General features: G+C 40.0%; 1 protein-coding gene across 2 annotated transcripts in view; it reads left to right on the forward strand.

Annotated features, from left to right (window-relative positions):
• The window catches only part of sona (sol narae), a 182,418-nt gene that overhangs the window by 78,275 nt on the left and 76,247 nt on the right, over positions 1-27,896 (forward strand). For both annotated transcript variants that reach the window (XM_071591978.1, XM_071591979.1), the window contains exons 2-3: positions 12,607-12,798; positions 15,370-15,433. In XM_071591978.1, the coding sequence (XP_071448079.1) occupies positions 12,682-12,798; positions 15,370-15,433 (181 nt within the window). In that variant the 5' untranslated portion in view covers positions 12,607-12,681. The remainder of the gene's footprint in view (positions 1-12,606; positions 12,799-15,369; positions 15,434-27,896) is intronic.

The raw sequence follows: 27,896 nt of genomic DNA on the forward strand, positions 1-27,896 counted from the left end.
AGATAGGTAATGGATCAACTCACGAGAATCGGTTCACTTATATGTATAAAAAACCATAAGCACAGTAGTCAACCGGAAGGTCGGTTTGGTAGGTGATGGTAGAGCTCACTCAGTACTTAGCCCGACGGCGTGTGAAATCCACACATTAGGGTAGGGGGGCAGTTCCTTTCCCTGTGACGGTTATGGTTTCCCAGGAAGATCTGGTACCCGAAAAATCACAAGGCTTGGGTAGAGATGCAGGTGCCCAGACAGGTTTGTCCGGGAATAGAACCCGAGCCCCTCCAGTCAGCAGTCCAACGTTCAACCCCCTGGACTACCGCGACCCACTCTTCTATGTATATACGAGGGTCATCCGGAAAGTAGTACCCGTTCGTGCCGCATGAAGTGCTGACGACGCGAGTAGCCGCTGGACGAGGTCAGATAGCTTCAGTGGCTTGTCTGCCTTCTCTGAGCCAAGTTGCGTGACGCTAGCATTGCCTGTGTTGTTTCTGTGATTGTTTACAATGTTTAAAAAAATTGAGAACGCCGCCAGTTGTGAAGTGAGGGCAGTGATTAAATTCCTCAATGCAAGAAACGTTCGCCCATGTGATATTCATCGCCAATTAAAGGAGGTGTATGGAGACAATGTAATGGACGAGTCGTCTGTTCGGCGGTGGTGTCGCAACTTCAACATGGGGAGGGGGAACACACACGACGATGAGCGTTCGGCGAGACCGTCTGTCATTACAGACCAACTGGTGAGCTCAGTTGACGAATTCGTGAGGAACGATCGGCGCGTCACAATTGATGACATCTGTGAGCATTTTCCCAATGTTTCTCGAACAATTGTTCATGAAATTGTTAAACACCATCTGCATTATGCAAAAATTTGTGCAAGATGGGTCCCTCGCGTATCTCAATGAGCTGGCGGCGAAGGACTATGCAGCAGGAATACAGAAACTTGTCACACGTTATGACAAATGCCTTAATTTGCTTGGAGATTATGTTGAGAAGTAGTTTAAAGTATCCTCTTTCAAATAAAATTTTTTATGTTTGTTAATATTTACTTTTGTGTCTTTATTTCACGAACGGGTACTACTTTCCGGATGACCCTCGTAGTATGAAGACGAAACTCTCGCGCCGATAATTCGATTTCGTGACCGAAATTAAAACTACATTCAAGCGATATAAATTGATGATGTGTCAGACTATTCTGAAGTACGTTGATGACGTGTTCCCCGCGCAAGTGGAAGATAGAGTGCCACACAGAAGGGAATGTATCGTTCAACCTTTGGAGTAACATAGCCAATGTCTTTGGCGAGATGGTGCAGCGCCATCCTCGCCTGTTAATTGACTGTGGGTTCGCCACTTTTTTTGACAGTTGGCAGTTTTTACGCTTTTAATCTACGACTTAATTTTCCTTCGTCATACCATGAAAATGTGTGCCTCTACTGATGGTATGCACACTGTTGACTGGAGAAATATTTTACAAGACGATTCTACCTCGAGATAGGAGACAGGTACCTAACCTGTAATGAACGTGTACCACGCCCACCTTTCACGAGATTAAAAATATTTTGACGGAATTTAAGTTGCTATCTTTCATCAGTGTCAGAATTGCAAAAAAACGAATTATGTTTCATTTTCATGCAATCATTTCTTGAATGACGTTGATTTGCTACATTCGTCAGTACAGTGCAGACGAAATGTCTCCGCGAATGACGAAAATCCCAACCAGCCAACGCCAGCAATGGCGCATAGGCATTTGATGTCTGACCCAGGACTAAGACGAAAACTCGTGGGACACGCAGATCAAGATCTTGTCTGAGGATGACGACACTTTGGGAAAGGAGACAGGCGTGAGGCCTGAGGAGGATTCGTGGGAGGGAAAGGGTTTAGGGTTGAAGTGAGGAGGGGAGGGGAAGGGAGAGATTGTTGAGGAGGGATTTCGCAGGGATGGAAAGGGCGAGGATTGCGAGCTCAAAAGTCGAGGATCTTAAGTGTTGCGTGATCCCACGGGAGGAGGGCGGAGGAGGAAGTCGAAAAGAGCAGCGGCAGCGCGACGGCGGTGTCTGGTGGGGAGGTGGATGGACCGAAAGGCGAAACAAAGGAAGGCGGGCGGGCGGGAGAATTATGGATTCGAGAGAGTAAAAGACGCGCCCACCGTGCGGGGCGAAATGAGCACGATATCTTGTTTCACTCTTTCCCCCCACTTGCCCCCACCTCCTCCTGGCTTCGCGCCTAATAAATGGCGATTCGTTAATTCCGTCGCGTCGCCTGAAAATGCTGACATCAAGGACTATATGCCAAAGTTATGCAATTTGACGTTGCAAGCGTATAAATAGCTCTGCAAGTGATCAAAATACAATTAATTTTCTATTTGATACTGTGAGTAATCATACGAAGCCGCCTCTTTAATTCTCGGCAAGAACATTTTACGTAAATGACCCTTTCGAATTTCATGAAAATTATAACTATAATCAATAGTGCCAGGCGTTTTTCGTGGAATATTTTCATTTTTTTTCAATTTCAATTTTTTCATTTTTAACTCAAAGGAACAATTATACTGTCCGCAGTTTGAGTAATTTCAACCACACTACCAGTTACAATTCTTTAGGCCAATTGAAAATTACGCTGGACGTTGAAACGCATAGTGTTGTTTAAACCAAATCAAACTGTAGATTTTAAAATAATTTTTTCTTTTAAAAATAACCTTAAATGCTTTGTTATTAAGGATTTTGTCGACTGCTCCCTTTCACTGTAAAGTGTGTCTTTGTGCGGGGATATTGATGAATCCATTGAAAGAAAAGATAAGCGATGGTCTTCGACCCGGAGGTTGTTTTGCTGGGATAGAGCTCACATCATTATCCGAGTGAAATTAATCCCGGCGGAACTAAGGCCTGTTGATTTCTATGTTACTCACGGTTGCCGTAGTTGAATTCAACATCCGTAAAATCAACAAGCGTGTTATTTTGCAGCCTATACACACAGGTTATCACTGGGGTGCGAATCCAGTGGCATGTGTTTAGCATGCCATTGCCACATCCAGTGTCTGAAATGCCACACCATACCACTCCGATCTTTAGAAAGAAAGTAGCTATGGAAGGTTTGCGTAAGATTCTTGGATCTGTCACCTGGAGTAAAAATGAAGTGAAATTTGCACTGCCGTTTCATATCGTAACCATTTTCCTAATTTCCCATTTAATTTGTGTTGGCATTACCCATCAACTTCGTGTACCCAATTTAGTCTATGATCAATCATTCTCTCACTCCCTAGCTCTACATTATTTGAAAATGGTGAGTTACTTTGCGTCACAAAGAATAATGCTCTTTTATCATATAATAATGATTTATATCTTATATTATTATTATATTGACTGAGCATTTATACACCTGACCTCTCGTGTTTAAAAAACACTACAAAACTTTGGATGCGACGTATTCTTAGTTATTTGGAAATGTTTGTTCAGTATTTTTGTTGAGAGTTGGTAAAATATATTTTTGGTATTTTTAGTCTTTATACGTAGCTTTGCGATAAGAGGAATTGCAATATTTTTGCAAAGAAGAACAAATTTTTCTGAGTGCGTAAACATGGTGTGTTTTTCCTAATTTTTCTAATAATACCTTTCATAGGCGCCTCGATCATGAAATCCTCACCCACACTCGCCAAATGGTAGGAACCTATGACATAATTTAGGGTGGTGTAATGAAAACAACGCTTAAGTTTCAAGATTTGAACCGCTAAAAACCATTCGTCGATGCACACAGCACTTCTCTGTCTCATTTGTATCCCATTCGAATGCATTAGCATTTCCTCTCGTCACTTAATCGAAGATGCCACTTCTGTCCTCTTCAAAGTGTAGGATGTAGATGGTGGAAACCGATGTGTGTGCAAGCAATAAACGGCTAGCGTGCTCACCCTGTGATCGGCCATCGAACCGAATGACAAAGCCACAAGCAAAAGTGGGAGTAACCAGTAGTAAATCAAACTAAGAAGGCGAGACTTTGCAAATCTACCTTCGTAAGAGAGATTCAAAACGCGGTTCGTCTTCTCTTCGTCGTTGGCTTCGTCCATTGAGACGTTGACGCATTGGGCAGACGAACGCGATAGTTTTATCGGCCAAAAAGAGATTTCCCTTGTCGCACAATAAGCTTAGGACGCTGCTGCCAGGTCGGTTTGACAGCATTTCCAGAGTTCATTCGTGCCTGTAAATTATTTTTTAAGTATCGCGTAGCTTTGACAAAATTTTATTTATACCCCCTCGTTGGATTTCACTTCACCTCCTACTAGTAGATATTTAAGCACATCAGAAGACTTTTAGTGGCAAATATGTTTCACCGCAGTGGGAGCAGACGGGAGAGTGGATAGGTATGTTCCTGGGCACGCCTCCCATTCCATCCCGTGCCAGCTGAGGTTGCCCTGCCGCATTACACTGTAATTGATCACTTTCTAGCTCAACAGAATAACTCTACGCCCAACACTTACAGCATACTAATTTTGTGAATGATGTCTGTTTGAAAATATACTTTTGATGACAAGTGAAATTTAGATGACTCCGGTTGATGATCATTTTTTAGGCATTTAAAGTTTTGCAAAATTTGTTTTTCATCCAGATCTCTCTCCCGACTTCTCTTCATTGCAGATTACGAATATTTTCAAATTATCTCCTATTATTCTTTTCTGTACCACTTCTACGTTTCCCATTTTTTTATTTCGTCATTGTTTTCGCTTTCCCTAGAATGGTTGATGGGTTGAGTCACACTTATGAAGTAGTCGTAACTCCTTGACTTAAAGAGTTTTCTCTCTCATCCAGTTATGAGTTGCGTTATTTATTTTAGATATCTAGAAAGTAAAAAGGAAAAATTTTCAAACCAAGTGCCAGGAATAATTGATTAAATTTCGATAATGTAAGCTAATTGAAAATGTTATGCAACCAGCACATTACTTTCTTCGTTTTTCTGTGTATATATTAAAGCCTAATGTGGGGTCAAAGTTATTAATTGATTGTGGTGAAAATATTTAATTACTTTAATAAAGAGAGGCATAAAGAAATAAATAACGTATTTTCCCTAATTACCGACACATGATATTACGACCATGAAAAATGAGCTCTTATCAAGACCGTCTTTAATATCATCATTTTCCACTTACTAATTGGCTTGCTAATTTTGTCCATAAAATTTTCTCTTTTCTAACGATGGTCAGAAAAATAAAGGCATGGTCATGATTTCAGTTCAATTACTAATTTAAAGAACATCTTTTTTATTTTCAGTCTTATGATCATTTAGCGTGTTAATGTTATACTATATCACAATATCTTTTAACTTGATTAGCTTATAGGCAGAATAAGGAATCAGTTGTTCGATTAATAATCAAATTCAAGTATTTCTATCAAAGTTCTCGCTTATACATTCCTGTTGAAAGTAATTTTATGATATAAATAGGAATTTGACATTAATATTTTATTTTGTAGAAAATGTTTAGAGTTATGCACTGCGTAACTAATTTGATCAGTTGTATATTCGTGAATTAATTATAGGTTGACTTATTTTTACGAGATATTTAAAATGAAATTGATCTTTTTACTATTTTATTTAGAATGTTAAAGTGGTACAAAACTTAACTGCTACAAAATTGCCACCCACAAAAACAAAACTACATAATGCAAACAAGCCCATCAGGGCTACAAAAAATGCTAGTGGAATTTGCCTGTCTTTCTTCGTGCCCAGTATATTATCATTCGTCTATTGTGAACTATTTTTCTCTCTTAAAGTAAAGTCTTTCTTGTCCGTATTTTCGATTTTCTTCTCCATAAATTTGCAACTTCTGAATTTTGTATTTGAAGATTACATTTTTTTGGACAAAACTACATCATTCATATCCACACAATCCATTCAGTATGATGATAAACGAGATGTCTGGGGATCGAGATGGTGCGGGGGCTAACGTACTGGCTTCCCACCCTGAGGGCGCGGGTTCAAATCCCGGCGGTGTTGAATATTTTTCAGAGGTATCTCGATCCCTACTTGAGGTGCTTTGTGGAGGGCACTTTGAGTGAGTACGCCGTCCGTCGGATGGGACGTTAAACTGCGGACCCTTTGGCGCCTTTCGTAAAGAGCAGGCTAATGCCGACGCCGGGTTTCTCTCCACCCTTCATCCTTTCCTGTCCATCCCCTATGGCGCAAATGACCTTAGCTGTCGGTCGCCTCCCCTTAAAACTACTACTACTACTACTACGAGATGTCTGGAAAAATTTGAGCGATTCTATGTATTTCATCAACGATTAGTTTTAAAAAAGTTTGTGTATAAAAGTTTTAAAAAAATATAAAAGAAAAGTTGAAAGTATTGATCTGAGTGTTTGCAGGTCCAAACAAAGTTTGAATCTTTGTTTTTGTCCAAAATTTGAAGTTTTAGCCGAGTAAATTAATAAAATACCAAAATCACCTTCGGTATATTGTGTTTTCATGTAATTCGTTTTCCCTAAATTTATCAAATTATTTTCAGATAGACGTTTTGGAAGAAATTGTTTGGCTCTTTCCTGATCGCATGTTTGTATGCCTTAGATATCATGGTTGAAATGATTGAAGGGTTTTCGGAAGACATCCAAGCATTATTTTCCGTTGTATTGTCCAATACGATACGATTCACCCCCATCCCCCATATGAAAATGGCACCTTCTATATATTTTCCTTCGGCGAAACAACTCCTTTTTTATCAAAATAAAACAATCAAAGGTATGTCTGTATATGTATGTCTGTATGTATGTCTGAATGGAGCTATAACCCTTGCGCAAATGTATCCAAAGGTTGTCTTGCCACGAGCTATCATTGCACGATTAATCGATGTTAAATACAAGTATCTCAACAGTGGTGTTTCATGTTTAGAGAGATCATGTTGACCTATATATTAGGATGTCAACTTATTTGAATTCAGATTCAAAGTTCCTATTATATTTTACGATAGTAGTCGAATATGATGATTTTTTGCATGTGGTTTGTCAAGCTATTTTGCCTTCGTTGGCTTAAATGAATAACACTTGAGTTCTGTACCAATTTCCGGTTCATCGAGTCCCTCATCAGGTTTTTAAAATGTCCGACCCATGCATTTCGAATGGCACAGGCCAGAAAGGAATGAATCCACATTCCCCAGAACACTCAAATCGTGAAATAACGCTGCAATTACCGGTAAAACGACTCTCTTTTTTCACCTTAAGAGATTCCAATCGTTAATTTAAGTGCCATCATTCTGACCTTTGGCCCAAGATGTGCACGACGGCCTTTGCATAATACCATTCCTCTCATCTTTCTTGCTTTCCGCTTCGTTTCCCATCGTTTAACTTCTTCACAACCTCTTCTACTCTATTCCTTGCCACGTGACCGCAAATTTTTATTTTTTCCACAAGTATTTCTAAAAAAAACAGCCGAAATTCGCCAAACTGATTTTTGTTTATTTCTATTGTAACTTTGATTTCGGGTCTCGTCTGGCAATCCGGGGTGAACATTTCTTGCCTCATCACGGAAAGGAGAAAGTGTTTGCGCTGAGGAGTGCATCATATCCAAATTTGGAAACTTTGAACTCGCCGGTTTTGGGTAATTGATCGCTTTTTGTTCACCAATATGTCAACATCAGCGAAGGCAGCGGATATTCATCAGCTGATTAAGCACTGCCTTTTCAGCGTAATAGTGGCAAACAAATTCTGTGTCGCCGTCTTTCAGTTCACTGTATCTTATCGGGGAATCATTATATGTGCCTTATAAATCCAATGAGATAATACGTGTAGAATAATAAAATATTCTCAAGCCATAAAAGAGATTTGTTGTCTTCTTTAATGGGAGAAATGTAAATTGGATTATGCATTAATGTTTATTACTTTTACTCTGGCATACGCCTCGTTATTTTAATTTTATCTTGTCTTAATTTGGATTTGCCTTCCTGATTCCAATTAATGTCCTTTTCGAAAAAATAGAAAGCAATTCGATCTTTCAACGCAGTTTTGCTTATATGGGACGCAAATAGGTACAATTTAAAAAAAATAAATACCACCGTGATAAGTAATCATTTTATCTATGCTGTTTGTCGGCACTCAGTTGCGCTATACACTTGCAAGTCGAAAGTTGAACGTTTCCATATTAATGCGGAGTGGATCGTAGTAGTAACGACCTCTTAACACTTTTTATTTCGTATTATGAGAGGAAAACAGGCGCTGCATTTTCGCGTCCATTTTTACTCGCGCGCCGTGAGAGAGATGCCCACTCTTGTGGAGATAAAGTTTCGAACGGAAGACTTGCGCCGCGTTGAAGGTCACTACCGCCCTTAGGCTTTGGAGGACTCGGATTTGTCGGCATTTGTCCGCGAGAGTCTCATGCGGACACGATATCGTTTTTTAAGATGGCATTGACTGCTTTTTGAAGTCCCCCCCCTTCCGTGGGAACTGGACGGACGCTGTCCTGCTCTTGTCCGCCTCGGACGTCATAGCCACCAAGCTCTCCTCCCGAGCGAAGACAAGGTTAAGACAGCTTGGAGAAGTGAAATCGGAAGGAGCAGCATGGGAATATGGCATTGCCGCTCGGGAATTCACTCTTGCGTGATAATTGGCGCTAATCCACTCATTTGGTCATAATTGCCCGCAATTCGTTAGTGTGCCTGCATCATGCTAGAAACGATGGACTAGTTTCGAAAGCGTCGGAGAAAATATGCCAGTCGTACATTTGATATTGACAGTGATGCATGTGAGTATATGAGATATATGTATAAATACGCTACACTAGTAATGCATTGTTTTCAGTTTCGCTTCAAAACAGTCGACCTTTTGTTTCATCCCATGTAGGTAATGCCTTCGGCAATGCGAAGGAAATAACGAATGGCTTCAATGTTTTTTTTCTGAATGACAGAAAACGGATTTTTAAAAACAGTATATTGCATATAGATATTGACCCCAACATTTTAAAGACACGCTTTAATCGGAGGTATCAGCAGTTTATACCATGATGATTATGTCGTTGATAATGATGGCTGAATATTGGTCGTATTCGCACACCGCAAATAACATCCCATAGCAACGGTATGGTGACTACATAAACATATTATTAGTTACTTGATTCCTTCCAATTTTTAATACTTGCGAGTCATTATGAAATTCAAAGTAAATGTTATGGCTTTACAAATATTTTAATGTGTTCTGTGTGTTTCGAAGCATGCTCATCTTGACGTGTATATCACAATAGAGAAAAACAAGGTGAAGTAGCTGCGTGAGAATCCATGAAGTGAGACAAAATAAATATGACAACAGCGGGTAAGTGAATTTAGCTCATGGTTCCTTGAAGGTAGTACATCTCCTTTTATTCCTCTTCGAATTTCATATTCATTGAATTGTATATTTTATAATGAGTACTATTCGTGTCCATCGAATACCGTAATGTTTGATGTCACCCTCGTCCTAGTTCTGCTGGCTTATTAACCACATCAGCGAGAGAGGTTTCGTAAAAAAAGCGAAATGGCAATGGATAACGGAGAACCGGAAGTGCGTGAAGTGTTTGGTTACACTCCGGATTAATGGCAATCCCGCTCCGGAAACGGGTTATTTGTGATTAATTTGAGTCCTCTTAAGCGACATGATTGAATGGTCTAGAAAAAGAGATTACTTAAAAGCGAAAACTGCTGCACAATGGGGCTGGTTTTTATGCGTGGCCTACATCTCCTCCGAGACTTTCTCCGTTCGAAATATTATTCCCTTTGCCACGCGTAACAAAAGAGAAGAGAGCACCGCCTACAGTTATCTCTCCGACCCCCATTCCATTGGTCTCTCACGCCTAACCGCAAGGCACCCGTCGCCCCTGCCCATATACTTCCTATCTGTGCTCCACGTCCCTACTCTCCCATCAGCCCGGTTACCCCTTCTCTCTCTCTCTTTCTCTCTCTCCCTTGCCCACACCGACAACTCCTCGAGGGTTTTACGTCATACCCAAGCCTCACTCTCGGGATAGAACGGCCAGCGATCCCCATAACTCACTCCTATGTCTACCTAATGCCAGGTTTCTACAGATTTCTCGCCCGCTTCGGAATCACTCCTAAACACCACCGGTGCCTTTATGTATCTCATCCCGTGCGTGGAAATATTTGTGGCATGCTGGTCTGCGTGAAGTCTGGAACGTCATCAGGAGGTAATTGTTTTTCCGGTCACGGTGGTCCCAGTGGGTGGCGTACTGTCCTCCTGGCCTTTCATCATGGGAGGTCGCCTTTTGCCCCAGGAAACGGAAGATGCTTTATCAAGTGATGGTTTGTGACGATCGGGATTTATGTTTCTCGGTGACCTCCTACTCCGGTGCATGCGAGGGATCAAATGTTTCTGATGCGATGGGTGTTGACGGCCATTAGCCCGAAGGTTGCCCTTGGTGCTCGCCTTTCCACTAAAGGTCGCGGTTTTTTAATCTTCCTGAAGGGGTTGACGATTTTTTCAAGTCGATTGATGATTAAGGTGAGACATGTCCCGAACAACCACTAGCTAAGCTCTAATTCTTTCGCGGTGATTGCTTCCGACCCTAGCCTGTCATTCTTCTGCATAATCATCTACGTGGCGTTTTTAATTCTGCTGGGTAACCATTTTTTACGATTTACTATGCGTTAAGAATTGTATTGTTGACATGTTCATAGTCGTTCATTTTGATTTTTTCAACTAGTGAATAGTTCCCGTGACACCAAGAATAAATAAAATGTCTACGTTCATTTTCATTCCCCGAGCATTAAGGTCTTTTCTCTTAGCCCTCAATTTACTCTCGTATCCTAAATGAATTATGGCTATATGTGTACGGAGGAACATAAACTTTTCACCCAGTCGTGAAACGTATTAACAACCAACCAATTTAAATTGCTCTCGACGCCGAGCGAGTGGCTATAGTTAACGTGAACCGATTGCTTCCCCTACAGGAAGGAGTAGGGATCGCCAGAGAAATATAAGTGCCGAGATCTCTCCTCTCTGACAGGATAATACATTTCAAGAAATCTATTCTTTCGTAGCCCGACTGCAATCCCAGTCCATGCGCCTCCGAACCTCCCCCTCCTTATGACCCCGTCTCGCCCTTCCTCCTGGCTGCCCTTTTACTTCGAGCGCCGTGAGACGCTAAACAACCCAGACAAGCCCAGACAATGCCACCCCTCCAGTCTGAAGCCCTTTTCTCTCTTGTCTTCCCTCCTAGTGGATTTTTACTCCCATTCTCTCTTGAACTCTATAGCCCTATACTTTCTCAGATACCTCCCTCCCTTCCGATCTCTAGGTTAGACCCTTGGCAACCCTTTCCCATTACCTGCCGTATGTTCGGAATTCCTTCCGTCAACTTTGAACCACATCACTTCCATATTTTCCGTGTGTTGCGGCGTTCGAGCCCCGAAAATTCGTTCCTCATTCACATCTCAGCTCGCAAGCTCGCCATTTATCTTTCCCTTCTAAATATCAATATTTTATTGATTTGTATGCATATATTATTGGTTTTCGAGGATATAATATGCATAATAATTCGTAATTTTCTCAGAATAGGTATGATAAAAGTAAACAAATAGAAACTGTGGAAGTTACTGTTAGTTCATTTATAATGTAAACTTAACAAGTCTCAACTTCATTCGCGAGGATCTTATTTGTCATAACATTCTCCCAAGTAGAGTATATAATGGAACACAGTCACATCTTGGATAATGAGATTTTCTCACGTTGGAGACTAAGACGTACCTGCTTCATTAAAAGCGCTGTACGTGTGGTATAGTCGTAGAGAGTCCATTCGGCAGAAAGCGCACATTCTTGAAGACGTGATTTTATACACAACCACTCAAAATATGAGTTATTTTTCAAAAAGGCCAATCTTATTTCGGATGGCACCACATTCCCAGCTGGAAATTTTAAGTAGGAAAATGTTTCCTCAAGGAATTCCTTTAGACACTACGTAGCAGGGTCACCGCGGGGTGTTTGAGTAAGTGGGGAGTTCCTCTCTTATTGACGACGTCGAGAGACCTAAAATATAATAGGCAGTAAAAAGAAATTGTTTATGCGCCATTTCACACGAACTTGAGTGGTGTGTTTAAAGAAAAAAAGACAATCTTTTCAAAGGCTTGTAGACTTACTTGCTCGCTCCATCAGGCAGAGCTCGAAGACTAATAGTGAAGAATAATACTCATAGTGGAACGAAGCAAAAGGCAGTTCGATGTCAACATCTCCCGCTAGGCACATTCAATATTCGATGCATGATCTATGGGTCCTGCTTAGGTGCATTACTACAAACGTGCGGTCTTGTTTTGAACGCAACCTGTACGATAGGAAGATAATGCGGGCAGCCTTCGAGCCGACTTCGAGATTTCGCTTTCATTCGCCTTCATATCACGACCCCCGAGATCTCTGGGTTACTCCAACATTTTGAACTCATGTATCATTTTAACTATCAATAAAATTAGAATTTTTCAGATGGTTAGCCGGAAATTCACAGCCTTCGGTGATAGATAAATTTTATTAAAACTGTCGAGTTGCGGAGAGGAAATTTTTCTAATTTCGTGATGATGTTGGTCATGAAAAAAATGTTTTAATATATTTCTTTTGAATCAGTGGATTCCGTCATTAAATTTTGATTCTTCTCTTGTATTTCCAGGCGTTAACGGAATAGTAAGGACGGAGGACATCAAAGGAAACTCGTCGTCCAAGTGTTTGCGGAGGGATCCAAGAGATGGCTACCTCTTCTCCCTTCGCATGCGCCAAGATCTTCTTAAATATCCTTGCACTCTTATGCGTGTTTTCTCATGCAACAGTACTCGGATATGAGGCGTCTTCGGGCCACAATGGGGTAAGGCTTTCATTTACTCAAAAAATAGTTTAATAAATGTGCCTTCTAAGTTTTCTTTATAATTTACTCTTTATTTTTTACGACATCCATTATTCCTCCTGATAGCGAATAGTATTTATATATTCTATTGTTTCAGGCTTCTATAGTTAATTAAATAGCGAATTAAATTATCATTAACATGATAGGGAATAGTATTAACTTTGAGAGTTTATTATTTGAAGTGTAACGAAGTTTTTTTTGCTGAAATAAAATGTTTGCCTTTCCAAACGTCGAACCAGCTACGATGTACGGGATAGATGTATGGAATATTTGTTTCCAGTTAAAAAACTTTTTTGACGATGAACATGGTACATTATGCAGGTAAATATCACCAGAAAATAATGTCCACCGGAATTCTTAGAATCATATTGTGTCTTGCTTATTACGTAACCCCACACTTAATATTCATCGCTAATCCATCAACTTGTAGTCCTTGTCTCGAACGTCTTTGGTGGAGAATGTAGCTTGCGCATTACCCAATATTGCAATTCCTGCAATTGTTTGGAATTTGGACCTCATTGAATGTGTCAAGTTGAATGCTCCTAAATATCCTATTTCTTATTCCGCATTAATTTTGCTCCGCGCAAGTTCACCACGTAAGCTTTATTAGCCCCCGTAGATGTTTTATGCATTTTTTTCTCAAAAAAGAACTTTTAAATATATCGTTTGATTACTTTTTATAGAATATTTCCAAGTAATCTTTATCTACGTAATCTTTCGTAGTAATATGCTTACTAGGTAGTTTAAAAATAATTGAATTTTAGATATTTCGACAGTTAAGTTCATTATGTATGACACAAGTACTGTTCTTTATGATGTTCAACCCACATAACAAACCTCATAGACGAGAAGAAATTTGAAACTTTTACCCTTTATTTCAAACGGAGGGCGCGCTATGAACAGGAATATTCGGTTTGGATTAGGGCGAAATTTATTTATATTCTCTTTTTTTTAACTATTCTAAAGAGACATTTCGTTGGTTTCCCTGGAAAAAGTATTTGTTGGTGTTAATTTAAAAATTACTGAATTTATTTTCAATCAGCAAAGGAAATATTGATGCGGTGAAGATGTCGCTGTTCGCTGCTGCTGCGTTTAAAATTGCCTGACACACTATTGAAAGTGTATGACACACTTATCTTAATTCCTCGTAAATATAGGGAAGTTAAGACTTCGTTCTAAATTTTCTTACCGTAACTTGACTCAATTTATAAAAAAATTAATTTAGCATAATTCTGTCATGCAGAAGCTCATTTCGTCATTATGCGAAACAGCATTTTTATATATTTTTTCTGCACTGGATGTAACAATATTCAGATAATTGTTATGTTAAAGTACACTTTTTGGCCAGTTAATTCATATAATTGTTTCAAAACATTGTCTAATTTTAACCAATTAAGATTAATATATCATTGATTAGCCACAAAAATGAAGTTCAAGCTTCGGTTTTATTTTATGGTAGCGCCGTTTTATAACCGTCTCCTCTACGCATAACACAAGGACGTTGGCATATTTTCAATTGTTGCGACTTGCAAAAAACGACCAATTATCACGAGGAAAAATATGAAAGGTAGGTCCTTGTATCTCTGGGTCAAAGTCCACGATTTTCCAGGAGTCTGCGTTTGCTGATAGTATAAATCGTAACCCTTTGAGATTGCGCCCATGTTTTATCATGTCCCATAAACTTTTACCACATATCAAAAACATAAACGACTACCGTTTCCATTTGAAGTAATTAAAAATCCATCAAACGGCTCCTTTCATCTAAGAGTAAAATGATTTAGTTAATTAAGCCGATTGAATAACATCCTAAATCGAAAGTCTATAATGAAAGAGAAATTAGATCACCAAAAAAATCAGTTCAAGTTACAAGTGCTTAAAAGTCGCTTACCTGTGTGGACGTAAATATTATGTTTTGAGAAAACAAACCCTTAGAATATGAGTTTGGAGAAATATGCTATGATAACTTAAATGTGGTAGATTAATGTAATACAGGGTGCGGTAACATAACTTCTTTTTTTCAAACGCAAAACGCTTTGAAAAAAGGAAGTTATGTTGCCGCACCCACTCAGTGAAAACCAACGGTAACCGTAACAAAATCCATATCCTGCCACAAAAGGTTTCAATTCGCCCCCAAATACGGAAAACTAGTGCCTGTAATTTCCACCAGAGACTATGTTTTAATGGTGACAAGTTGACAAGCATAAAAGGGATACGAAAAACTGTTGTCCATCCCTGAGGAAGATTACTTTTTAACAGCTAATGAGAAAAATCACTATCAAGGGATAGATGTATCAATAACAACTTCTCAACGAAATATCTTTAGGAATTTTTGGCCGTTGCTGCCTAAAGTAACTACGTAAGTATTCATTCTAATGCGTCCCGAATGTTTATTCAAATATTCTCATATTTGAACAGACATATTTATTTTTCTTTCAGCTGCGGCGATGGTGTAGCCAGTCGCATCGAAATACGATACGCTGATTCATGTCTCTCTCCATCTCTGAATTCTAAAGATTACTCTTTCCTTTCCAGGTACACAAGCATATGAGCATAGATGACCTTCGAAGCGTCTTTCAAGTGGACCGCCACGACCAAGGTTCGATATTATTTGAATATTTCTCTCCCTTTCTCTTTCTCTCTCTCTTTTTCTACATTTAATGAATTCCCACGTGTGGAATTTCCATTGTCCATAGGACAGAAATTTATGTTCCTTGCTCCACGTGCTTATGCATTTCTGAACGCTACAAGGTGCGCTATTTATTTTCCAAGACGGCCATCCTCTTCCTGGGCCCAAAATGTATTTTCATTCCATCAAAATACGTTTCTTTTCCCTCAAGCCTCTTCTTTCGTGGTGTATGTAAGGTCATTTGTGTCCATCGAAATGCATACTCCCGCACGCTTGCCACGCATTCTTGGATGCTTGGCGAGGGTGCGGGTGGATGCTGATCACACTGTTAAGAATCCTTTGAATTGCTATGAGGTTGATAAGACGGCATTTCACCTTAGGAATAGTCAGTAGGATTTTAATCCTATCCCCTATACTCGTATCTAAGACTATATACGTGTGTGATGTGTGTGCGGGTGTATGTGCGTGTGTGTGTGTGTGTGTGTGTGTGTGTGTGTGTGTGTGTGTGTGTGTATATATATATATATATATATATATATATATATATATATATATATATATATATATATATATATATATATAACGATTGTACGGAAAAACTCACACGAGCGGCAAAATAATGGGCTGACACAATATAGCACAAATAGAATAGAATAGCAACATTTAAAAGGACACACACGGATAATTGTTCGAGCTTTCGGCCCTCTCAGAGGCCTTCTGAGAGGGCCGAAATCTCGAACAGTTATCCGTGTGAGTGTCCTTTTAAATGTTGCTATTCTATTCTATTTGTGCTATATTGTGTCAGCCCATTATATATATATATATATATATATATATATATATATATATATATCGATGATGTTGAAGCACTCACAAGAGCAAGAGCAATATAACATTTGAACGGCACAATAGAACACAAAAAAAATAGATAACGCGTAAAAGGACACTCACATTTTAGATTGATTGAGCTTCCGGCCTTCTTCAAGGCCTTATTCAGGTCAGACTGTATATATATTTAAGTGGGTCGCGGCAGTCCAGGGGTAGACCGTTCGGCTACTGGATGACTGGAGGACCCGGGTTCGATGCCCGGGCAAGCCTCTCTGGGCACCTGTAGCTCCACCCAAGCTATTTGATTTTTCGGGTACCAGATCTTCCTTGGAAACTATAACCGGCACAGGCAAAGGAACTGTCTACCCCACCCAAATGTGTGATTTCCATACGCCGTCGGGCTTGGTACTAGGTGAACTCTACCATCCCCTACCAAATCGACCTTCGGGTTAGCTGTTGAAGTGTTATATATATATACTATATATATATATATATATATATATATATATATATATATATATATATATAGACCAATTTGAGTACGCCCTCCGTCGAATGGGACTTTAAACTGTGGTCCCTTCGATGCCTATTGTTCAGAGAAGGCTAATGCCGACGCTAGGTTCCACCCAACCCTTCCGTCATTCCATGAATATCCTACCCCCAATAAATCACCAACTTAATGGCGCCTATGACCCTAAGCTGTCGGTCGCCTCTCCTTATACTTGTAGCTAGATACGTTATTTTTCCTAGAAATGTGACCAACTTCACACATATTGGGACAGCAACTTACATTAATTTTCTAATCAAAACTTTTCAAAACTCCAGGACAAGGGTTATCAGTCTATCAGGTTAATGCTTCACCATTACCTGTTCCCATGAAATTCAGATGGTTTTTCCTGAGGTGATCTTCCTCAGGAAAGAAGAAAGCAGGGACAAGGTCCCGGATCGCACTTATGTCTTGCTTTCTTTCGGACGACAATCAATCAAAGATAATCCGCCTATTAAAGGTAGATTTTGGCCGGTCCCTAAAAATCACTATGCGGTATATGTCGCGCCAATTTCCTCTTTATTTACCGGATACGATATTATTTCTTTCTTCAAACCTTCGTCCATTATATATACATATACATATATGTATATGTATATATAAGACCATATATATATATATATATGGTCTAAAAGGTCTACTCTCTAAGGTCCTTCCTCTATTCCGCTTGCCTAATTTCTTCCTTCTATAAAGGCTTTCAATATTCCACTGCCCCTCTATATCTTCTCCATCCACTTTTTCTGCCTTCTTTTGATTTCACCTGACAACTTCCCCTCCTCCCCCACTATATTTAAAGGTTCGTCGTTAGTCTTCCTCTCTGCCCAACTCACTTTCTCCATTCTTCTCAACATTCACGGGCCAACTTCGGCTCCTAAAAAAAAAACACACTCAATTTGGCTAAGTACGTTCAGCAGCTCTTCCGAACGAATTTCTTGTGGCCCGTTTTCATTTTCCGTAAAGGCAGTTTCCCAGAATCATTTTGAGAATTCTTCTTAGTCCTTGATCATCGGTGACCTTACTTTCACGAACGACTACCTCGCTGCAAGTGAATAAACAATTTTAATATTCTGAAAGGGTCGTTCGGACTTGAGGTCACTGTCAGTATTACCACTCCACATCAATACATCTTTGCGATATTTGCATATTCAGCATGCGAAATTAGTCCTATTTCTTTCATATGTTCATTATTATAAATGCCCCTGAGATTGTGCGGCTTTTTGGGCAATCGCTCACACGGGCGTGAAGAGCGTCCTTCTACTCATTCAAAAGGGAAAGGGAATATGGTCCTACCTCCCCGGAGGCTTGAACGAATATTTTTCCGTTCCGCCGTCAAATGAGGAGGACATCGGTTTTAAGATGGAGGTTTTATGTAGCTTCATCCGCCTCGTAATGTATTATCTATGTATTCACCCTCCCGCCATCACACGTATTTCTATCAGACGATTGGTGTACTACATAACTCGAAATTCTAAACTTACTAATTATGAATCGCGAGCGTAAGTCGGTAGTTTTCTGTATGAAATGTTAGATTAGTACTTTTGACTAGATGTTGTATATTGAACCACAGGGGGTGTGGTAGCTCAGAGCGCTGGGTTGCTGACAAGAATCCGGTTTTGATTCCGGGTGACGCCTCAGGTACCCCCAACTTCACCAAAGTTGGGCGATATTTCGGTTTCCAGATCATATCAGGAAACTGCACATGACAAAGGGAAATTAACTTAACCCCCCTACCTTGATGTGTTCACTTCACACGTCGTAGAGCTTAATATTAGATGAGCTGTACCCTCACTTATCCAAACTATCTTTGGCTTGTAGGAAGGTATTTTACCCAAATACTGCAGAAATATTGCAACTCTTTCGTTGATATGTGTCACTTTAAATTAACTGCCATGTGTATTGACTTGACAGTTGATTTCGGTCGGTGCTCATGGACTCCTCACACTATCACGGCCTCTTGTTAGTCAGCCCATGTTTATTTATTTTGCATAGTACGAAAACAGCCGTTCGACATTTACATCGGACTTTAAAAACTGGTATAATAATTTGACAATTACATGAATCCAATCTCTAGGCGAAGGAAAAACCACCTAGGCGGGAATCGAACCCGTGACCTTTGGGTTGGCAGACGATGAAGTTACCCCGCCGCCACCGGGGCCGGCGAAAAATATCATTCACCAAAATATCGGTATAGGAGTTCCTGTTAGCTTCCTGGATAAAACAAATACCTTTTCACCATTCATAGTACCTGGTGAGCTCCACCCGTCACTCGAACCTTCGGATTAATCGATGTGGTTACCGAACCTTCGAAATGTAAGACTTGCTTCCTGGATAGTGCAGTTTTTTCGCCGCCGGGAGAAGACGGGGAAGTATTTTCTCATCTAGCCCAGATTGAGTAAATGTCAAATTTTTTTTTTTGCCCAGAGCAACCTAACGGTTCGGTCCTGAGGTCCAGACCTATTTCCGCGTTTTGATTGAAGGGTGAGATCAGATGGAGACGAATGAGGAATGCTCTCGTTTTCATGACTCCACCCCAAGGTAATTCGGTTGAGTCGCATTCATCAGTAGCCGACAACCTTCATTAGATTGAGGGCCGATTTCGACGATCCGGAAGTCCACACTCAGCGACAAATGACATTGAAAATAAGTATGACCTTTGCGTGCGTGCTTCTACATGCATCGAAATTAAGTCGTGGCGTTAGTCTCATGATCGGGTAGAATATGTCGTTGAAAAAAAAAGAAAGTTGGGAGAATTTATTTATTTTATTTTATTTATTTATTTTATTTATTCAGTATTAGTCCGAAAACAGCACATTTTGGCCTTTACATCGAACTTTTTTAACAATGATAACAGTGGTCACATTTACAAACATCCAAGCCCTAGATGGAGGGAAACTCACCCAGGCGGGAATCGAACCCGCGACCCTTGGAATGGCAGACGAAGACGTTACCCCGCCGCCACCGGGGTCGGTTTCTCTACCCTTGTCTTCATCCAATAGTATTTTTCTCGGAAGTTTAACCTTTGGTCATATGGGGAAACCCTGAGTGCCTGAGCGACATTGTTTGCTTCTCACTGGTAGAGAAAATTTTGATATAGACCACTTCGCGGTTACCGAGGCCAACCATTAAAAATGCCGATTTCATTGATCAAGCTTCGTTTCCGTAACTACCTTCATTTTAGTAAGTGAAGTTTCCATTCCGGAGTATTTTTATTTTGTTCAAATTCGTATTTTATTCTAATTTTTCTCGGTAGTTGAAACTTTTAATTACGTCTTAGTCTGCACAAGAAATACATTAAATTTCATGGAATGGTTTTGGCGATGCAAAGCATGTTTATAACGCAAAAAAAGGAAAAATATGTATGCTATGAAAAGACTGGATAAATAATCAGTTAAAAGAAATTTAAAATTATTTTGGTCTTAAAATATTATAGCCTAAACTATTTTTTTTTTAATTTCACAGTTAAGAAATTAATGAGATTCCTACAGAGCTCAGACATTTATTTAAAAATATATATAAATAATTACTCATTTCTTTAGAGTATGATAAAACTTGGAAATAAGGTAAACCATTTTGTATTTTCCGTATAAAAGCGAAGCAAAATTTTACCGTTGGCCATGGTTCCCACTGTTTAAAACCAAATTCAGCAATTGGCTAATACATATTTTTCATTCTCGTCGCAGTGGGTTTCACACTGATTATGGTCTCGTAGGTAGGTCGACAAAGCAAATCTTTCCACGGTAGATGATTGGAAAGAAAGGCTACGTAAAAAGATGTTATTTTAAGTGTTTGAGAAATCTTTGTAGAAAGCATATGGCGGCAGGAATACGAATTTCAGCCCCTCGCCAAGTCTCTTCCTCGGGGCAAATTACGAATATCTCTTTTAAATTCGCCACCCACGAGATGATGAAGCCATAATTGAGGGATCTCTGCCATGTCGTAACCGAAGGAAATTCCTTGGTGCCCCCAACGGTGAAGGTGAGAGAGGCCGGTTTTTATAAAACGATTGTTTGGACGCGACGGGTGACCCCCCCCTAATGACGCAGTTGTTATTAAACCGGTCCTAGTCCTGCTTCATCAACACAAGCATTCGTGCCAGAATTATTTATGTTCTTCGTCGTGATTTGCGAATGTTTAACCTTTATCCGAGGTGTCTTATGACATGACTCCTTCGGCTTTGGTCATTCTATTTGTGGCTACGTGCTCGGTCTCCTTCAAATCATTCGAGGTATAAAGATGAAGCTCAAATATTCTTTGACTGAATTTGCCAAGAATGCCCTCTGAACCGGTATGAATGATTCCTAAAAAGCTTCTGAAAATGCCTTTGCCTTCGCGAAATAAGATGCTGAAGTTTTTGCTGACGGTTGATTTTTTTAATTTTTTCACTTAATATAGGTAATTTGTTAATGTTGCTCCCCAAATTCTTCTGTCATAATTTGGTTAAGTTTGCTCCAAAACAGTAGCGAAGGTAACATAGTAGGTAGAGGTCATCATATGAAAGGTTTCTTGGCGTGTAAATCTGTGGTCTGAATGTGGCGTATTCATTTATAAGTCCTAGTAATACATACACACTCTTAGAAAATTGTAGAGGTTTATAACCTTCCGGCGGGAACTTATTTTTCATGGCTAATGTGTCACAAAATGCGTAATACGTATAAATCGTAAAATATTGATTTCACATTTCTTGGGAATCAAATATGCCTGAAAAGGCGATTTTTCTGGTGTTTCAGTAGCCGTAATTCATATTTTGTAATCTCTTAAATCCAGAACAATTAGGAAAATATGGCGCAGACGTCTGAATTTAGTTACTCGAATTCCACCGACCCTAACAACGATAAATATGAGTGATCGAAAGTCGAAGGCCGAAGTGAGCGATTGAAGTCTCACCACGTAATTATGTATCGGTAGTCATCACGTCATTATATAATACATTCTCGCGTAAACTGCGGTGACAACATCGGTGTGAGCGCCGTGGTGACGGACATCGCATTGGTACGCATCGAAATAAAGCGTAGATTAACCTTTTCGAACTGTATCCTCGCCTAGTCGTTGCCATGATTCCGTCAGCATAAGATGAAATGGCATTACAGGGAAACAAGATGACACTGTGACTTTATAATTTTCAACTCGCTATTAACAAATGCTTGAAACGCGAAATCAGTTGAGGAGAAGGTTTTCCTGTTCAATCTTTCCTTATTCTGGTTTATATTTACGGTATATTCCCTATGCTTTGCGTGAGAGGCGCGCTTGATCTTGAATATGTCTCCTACTAGCTTGTTGTATCATTGGATAATCGTTTAATGAAGTCAATATAAAGCAGTAGGTCTCCAGCGAGAGCTTAAGGACTTATTTCCAGAGAATAGTCTTCTCATGGAACACCCTAGCACATCATCACCCCACACGCCCTGGAGGCTTTCGGGGTATTGCTTGGATGTGGATCAGATACAACAGACATAGACTTAATATACGAGGGTCATCCGGAAAGTAGTACCCGTTCGTGCCGCATGAAGTGCTGACGACGCGAGTAGCCGCTGGACGAGGTCAGATAGCTTCAGTGGCTTGTCTGCCTTCTCTGAGCCAAGTTGCGTGACGCTAGCATTGCCTGTGTTGTTTCTGTGATTGTTTACAATGTTTAAAAAAATTGAGAACGCCGCCAGTTGTGAAGTGAGGGCAGTGATTAAATTCCTCAATGCAAGAAACGTTCGCCCATGTGATATTCATCGCCAATTAAAGGAGGTGTATGGAGACAATGTAATGGACGAGTCGTCTGTTCGGCGGTGGTGTCGCAACTTCAACATGGGGAGGGGGAACACACACGACGATGAGCGTTCGGAGAGACCGTCTGTCATTACAGACCAACTGGTGAGCTCAGTTGACGAATTCGTGAGGAACGATCGGCGCGTCACAATTGATGACATCTGTGAGCATTTTCCCAATGTTTCTCGAACAATTGTTCATGAAATTGTTAAACACCATCTGCATTATGCAAAAATTTGTGCAAGATGGGTCCCTCGCGTATCTCAATGAGCTGGCGGCGAAGGACTATGCAGCAGGAATACAGAAACTTGTCACACGTTATGACAAATGCCTTAATTTGCTTGGAGATTATGTTGAGAAGTAGTTTAAAGTATCCTCTTTCAAATAAAATTTTTTATGTTTGTTAATATTTACTTTTGTGTCTTTATTTCACGAACGGGTACTACTTTCCGGATGACCCTCGTATGTGCAATAATTGAATTTAAAAAATACCTACACTATGGTGATATTTGATTACATATCTGAACTCCACCATTAATTATAATTTCATGATTTTCGTTAGCTTTCTATACTAAATAGCTGGCCCTCAGAAAAATGGCTGCGGACCTTCATGGATTCAAAGATCCTAAGACCGCAGGGGTCCAAGGACCACAAAAATTACTGCCAAAAAATTTAGGATCATTCTCCACACCACAGACACGCAGGTTTCCTTTATATTAATCCAAGGTTGCTCAGAATGATGTTCATGTCATGACATAGGCCTCCAGAATCTTCCGTAACGGCCAAACTTAGAAGTTAACGATGAGATAGCAAAAAATGTATTTAGCAAAGTCATATTCTGAATAATCAATTATGTTTTTGCCTGTTTTAAAATTTACTAAAATCCATACTTTTTTAATTGTGTTGGGAAAACGAGAACGATAACGTCAGAGAATGACTCTAGCGCGATTGCCAACCGTTTAGGTATGAACTGATGACAGAAGCATATTTCAGATCAATCTTGCAACCATGCTGTATTTGGAGGAATCTATATTGGTTGGAACTTCAATTGTCTTTTGTGACCGCATTGTGACTTTTGTGACTTTTGTGAAAATGTCGCGTAATTTAATCAGGTGAATTTCTTAGGTGGCCACGCTATCAAATATCACAGCACCTGGTGCAGGCATTGTTTGATTCTAACCGGGAGATACTGGGCGATACTGTCTAATATATCAAGTAAATTTCCCATCTTAACGTTTTGTTCGAAAATATATGCAATGCTTCCAAGTACTGCACCTCATGATCTTCGGTCCGAATACTAGATCGCCGCATGCAGATGTGTATTTTACACCACTGGATGTCGTTGTACTCAGTATATATCGTAAGAAAAATTCCTTAAGCGATGCTCGTAAATTGGGAAAATTTTCGTTACACACGACTTAGGCCTGATATGATTAGTAGGGTACCTGACGTTCTCGGCGGATATATCAGTCCATGAGTTCGATTCTCACCTCTAGCTGGGATACTTTGTCGAATAGTGATTTGTTGGAGCTGAGTTTACGGCACGACATAGATCTCCGCCGCCTGAAAGTTTTAGGTAATGCAGTACTTCATAGGCACTGTACGTACATTATTACGCTGTGGCTGTTCTGGTTAAGGATTTTCTGTTTTCCTGTAATAATGCAATTATTACATCATTTGGCAGCGGTTAAATTAGCTGATATTGCAATTTAAATGTTTTGTATGAGGAGCCCGTCATCTCCAACCCCAACCAAATTAAGCGTGCTTAATAACCGCCATACGATGACTCACTTTGTTCTTAAGCCAAATTTTAAAGATTCATTCACTTGTCAAATGTTCGCTGGTTGTTGACCTTGAGCTCAATCGATTGAATTTTATCTTTCCAGACTTCTCATGCGTCAATCACTACGGTGTTCATTTGCGAGCAAAATATTTTATTTCCTCTTCATCAGCTGTTCGAGATGACAGGAATTTTAACAAATGATTCTCCAATCAACATTTTGATCTCTCTTAATTATAAATAATTATCATACATACTTATTTCGTTTTTCAGGCACTCCACACATAAGTAATAGATAAAATGCACAATGACTAATCGAAGTTTATGTTAACTTTTTGCTGCTACCATGTGGGAAAGGGTGGTAAATATGGCTTTCTGTGGGAAAAGGTCCGAATGCAAATGATAAGGAACATCTTTTATCTATAGTGACCTATTATTTAGTTAAAATAAAACGCTACTTGTTTGAACTGCCTTCAACTTATATCCTATATATATATATATATATATATATATATATATATATATATATATATATATATATATATATATATATATATATATATGTATATGTATATATATGTATATATATGTATATATATGTATATATATGTATATATATATATGTATATGTATGTATATATATATATATATTTTTTTTTTTAAGGTAATCTACCGGTTAAGGTAGGTTTTTTGGATGGACACAACTACCAAACAAGCATTTTATTATTCCTAACAAAACAAAAAAATCCATCATCCTACTCTATCTCAGGTCCCTCTTCATCTCTGAGTACTTTCTTCCTCCCTTCATCCCGTCCAACATCCCTATCCTGTTCCTTCCCTTTCCTCTTTTGCCCAGCATTCTACCCTCTATCACCGTCTTCAACATCCCACTGCCGGTCAAAACCCCCTTCATCCACTTTTCCTGCCTCCATAGGATTGCTCCCAACAAACCCCTGTCCTCGCCCACCATACCAAGTACTTCCTCATTTGTTTTCTTCTCTGTCCATTTCACCTTCTCCAATCTTCTCCACCCCCCACATTTCAAAAGCCTCCAATCTACGTCTATCCTCCTGTTTCAATGACCATGTTTCCGCGCCGTACATAGCTACGCTCCATATGAGAGTTTTTACGAGTCTTTTCTTAACATCCTTACTCAATGTCCCTGTCATCAACTCCCTCCTCCTTGTGAAAGCCTCTTTGCCTAGCGCAATTCTTCTCCTTACGTCCCTACTACTTTGACCGTGTTGGTCCAAAACACTACCGAGATACGTAAACTGTTCTACCTGCTCTAGTTTTTGCCCTCCTATTTTAATGTTAAGCTTGGCCTTTTTCTTTCTAGAAAATCGCATAACCTTTGTTTTACTAATGTTGATTCTCATCCCATACCTGTCGCACTGAATTTCCAATTCACTCAGCAATGCTTGCAGCCCCTTGGCTGACTGACAAACTAAAGCTTGGTCATCAGCAAACCTAACTGATTTTACGAATTCCCCACCCACTTTCATTCCTACCTCGAGTCCTTCCCATGCCTCTTTGATCATTTCCTCTGCATACAGGTTGAACAGCAATGGTGATAATGGGAAACCCTGCCTTACACCCCGTCCTAACACTGCCCATTCTGACTCCCCGTTTCCCACCCGCACCTGAGCAGTCTGAGACATGTATAGGTTGCGGATTAGCCTCCTTTCCCTCCAATCTATACCTATTTTCTGCAATATACTCATTAGTTTTTCCCAATTCACTCTATCAAACGCTTTTTCGAAATCTACGAAACAGGCAAATACCTCCTGGTTGTGTTCTATATTCCTCTCGATTAATAATCTCATTACTGCAATGGCATCACGCGTCCCTCTCCCCTTCCTAAACCCAAACTGATCATCCCCTAAGTAATCTTTTGCCCTACTCTCTATCCTTTTGTTTATGATCCTGAGAACAACTTTAGCTGCGTGGGATATCAAACTAATTGTCCTGTAGTCCTCACATGACGTGGCCTTTACCTTTTTCGGAATAGGAACTAAAACTGCTCTCACAAAGTCTTCCGGCCAGATTCCCTCCTCATAAATACTACGGATCAGCCCATATAGCCTCTTCCTCCCACATTTTCCTAAGCATTTTAAAAGTTCCACGGGAATGTTATCTACCCCCACGGCCTTATTTAGTTTCATCTCCCTTAATGCCCTTTCTATCTCATTGTCTAGTATGCCTGGACCTAAGCTGTCTTCCTCTACGTCATGTTCCTTTTCAATGTCTAACTTTGTTGGTCTAAGCTCCTTACTATACAGTTCTTCTGTATACTCCTTCCATCTCTCTTGGATCTTTCCTGCGTCAACTATTACCTTACCCGCCCTATCTCTAACTGTTAGCATAGCTCTTCCTTTCTTACTTTCCGATAACGATTTAACTTTGCTGTACAGCGCACCGATTTCACCCTTCCTCTGGAGACTCTCCATATCCTCGCACTGCGTCTTCCACCAGGCTTCTTTTGCTTTATTTGTTGCCCGCCTCAATTTATTGTTTAATTCCCTGTACTTCATTTTGCCTAACTCTGTATTTACATTCTTCCATTTTCGCCGCTCATCCATCTTTGTAATCATCTCATCCGTGATCCATGGTTTCCTAGTCCTTTTAGCGTTAACGGTTCCAATAGTGTCTTTTGCGGCTTTAGACAACCCTTTCTTGATCATTTCCCATTTTTCTTCGATAGTACTAAGCCCTTTACCATCCTCCATGATTTTCTCTACCGCCTGTTTGTATTCCTTCCTTTTCAACCCATTTAATGCTTCTACATTCCATTTTCTAACTCGCCGCCCCTGCCTTATCTTTTTGAAACGTACGCTACATTTCATAACAACTAAATTGTGGTCTGAGTCCGCATCCGCTCCCGGGAAGCTGTGGGAATTTATCACACTGTTCCTAAACCTGTGTCTAACCAGGATATAATCTAGCTGATATCTTCCTGAGTCACCTGGCATTTTCCATGTATACCTGCGTCTTTTGTGGTGTCTAAACCAAGTGTTGGTGATGACTAACCCCTGTCTCCTGCAGAACTCAACTGCTTTCTCCCCGCGGTCATTCCTCGCGCCTAAACCGTAGTCCCCCACCTCATCACCATCTCTTCCTTCACCTACCGTCGCATTCCAATCCCCCATCACTATCAAATGTTTCCCTGCAGGAACACACGCGATCATGTCCTCTAACTGATCGTATATCCTATCGACCTCTTCTTCCTTATGGTTGCTCGGTGGCATGTATACCTGAATAATAACTAAGTTCGTCGGTTCTGCTTTTATCTCCACTAGTAGTATTCTATCCGTTACCTGCTCTATGTTGACTACGCTTCTCCCTACCTCTTCAGTTAGTACAATGGCAACCCCTCGTTGGCTCTCGTCCCCACCGCTGTATATTATTCTATACTTATCACTCCAGTAATCCCCGCTATCTTTCCATCTCACCTCGCATAGACCTAAAATATCTATATTTCCCCTTTCCATCTCTCGCTTAACATTCTCCAATTTCCCTGTCCT

Source organism: Hetaerina americana, unplaced genomic scaffold (assembly GCF_022747635.1).
Source record: "Hetaerina americana unplaced genomic scaffold, ioHetAmer1.1.p SCAF_5, whole genome shotgun sequence".
In the NCBI taxonomy this organism is placed as follows: domain Eukaryota; kingdom Metazoa; phylum Arthropoda; class Insecta; order Odonata; family Calopterygidae; genus Hetaerina; species Hetaerina americana.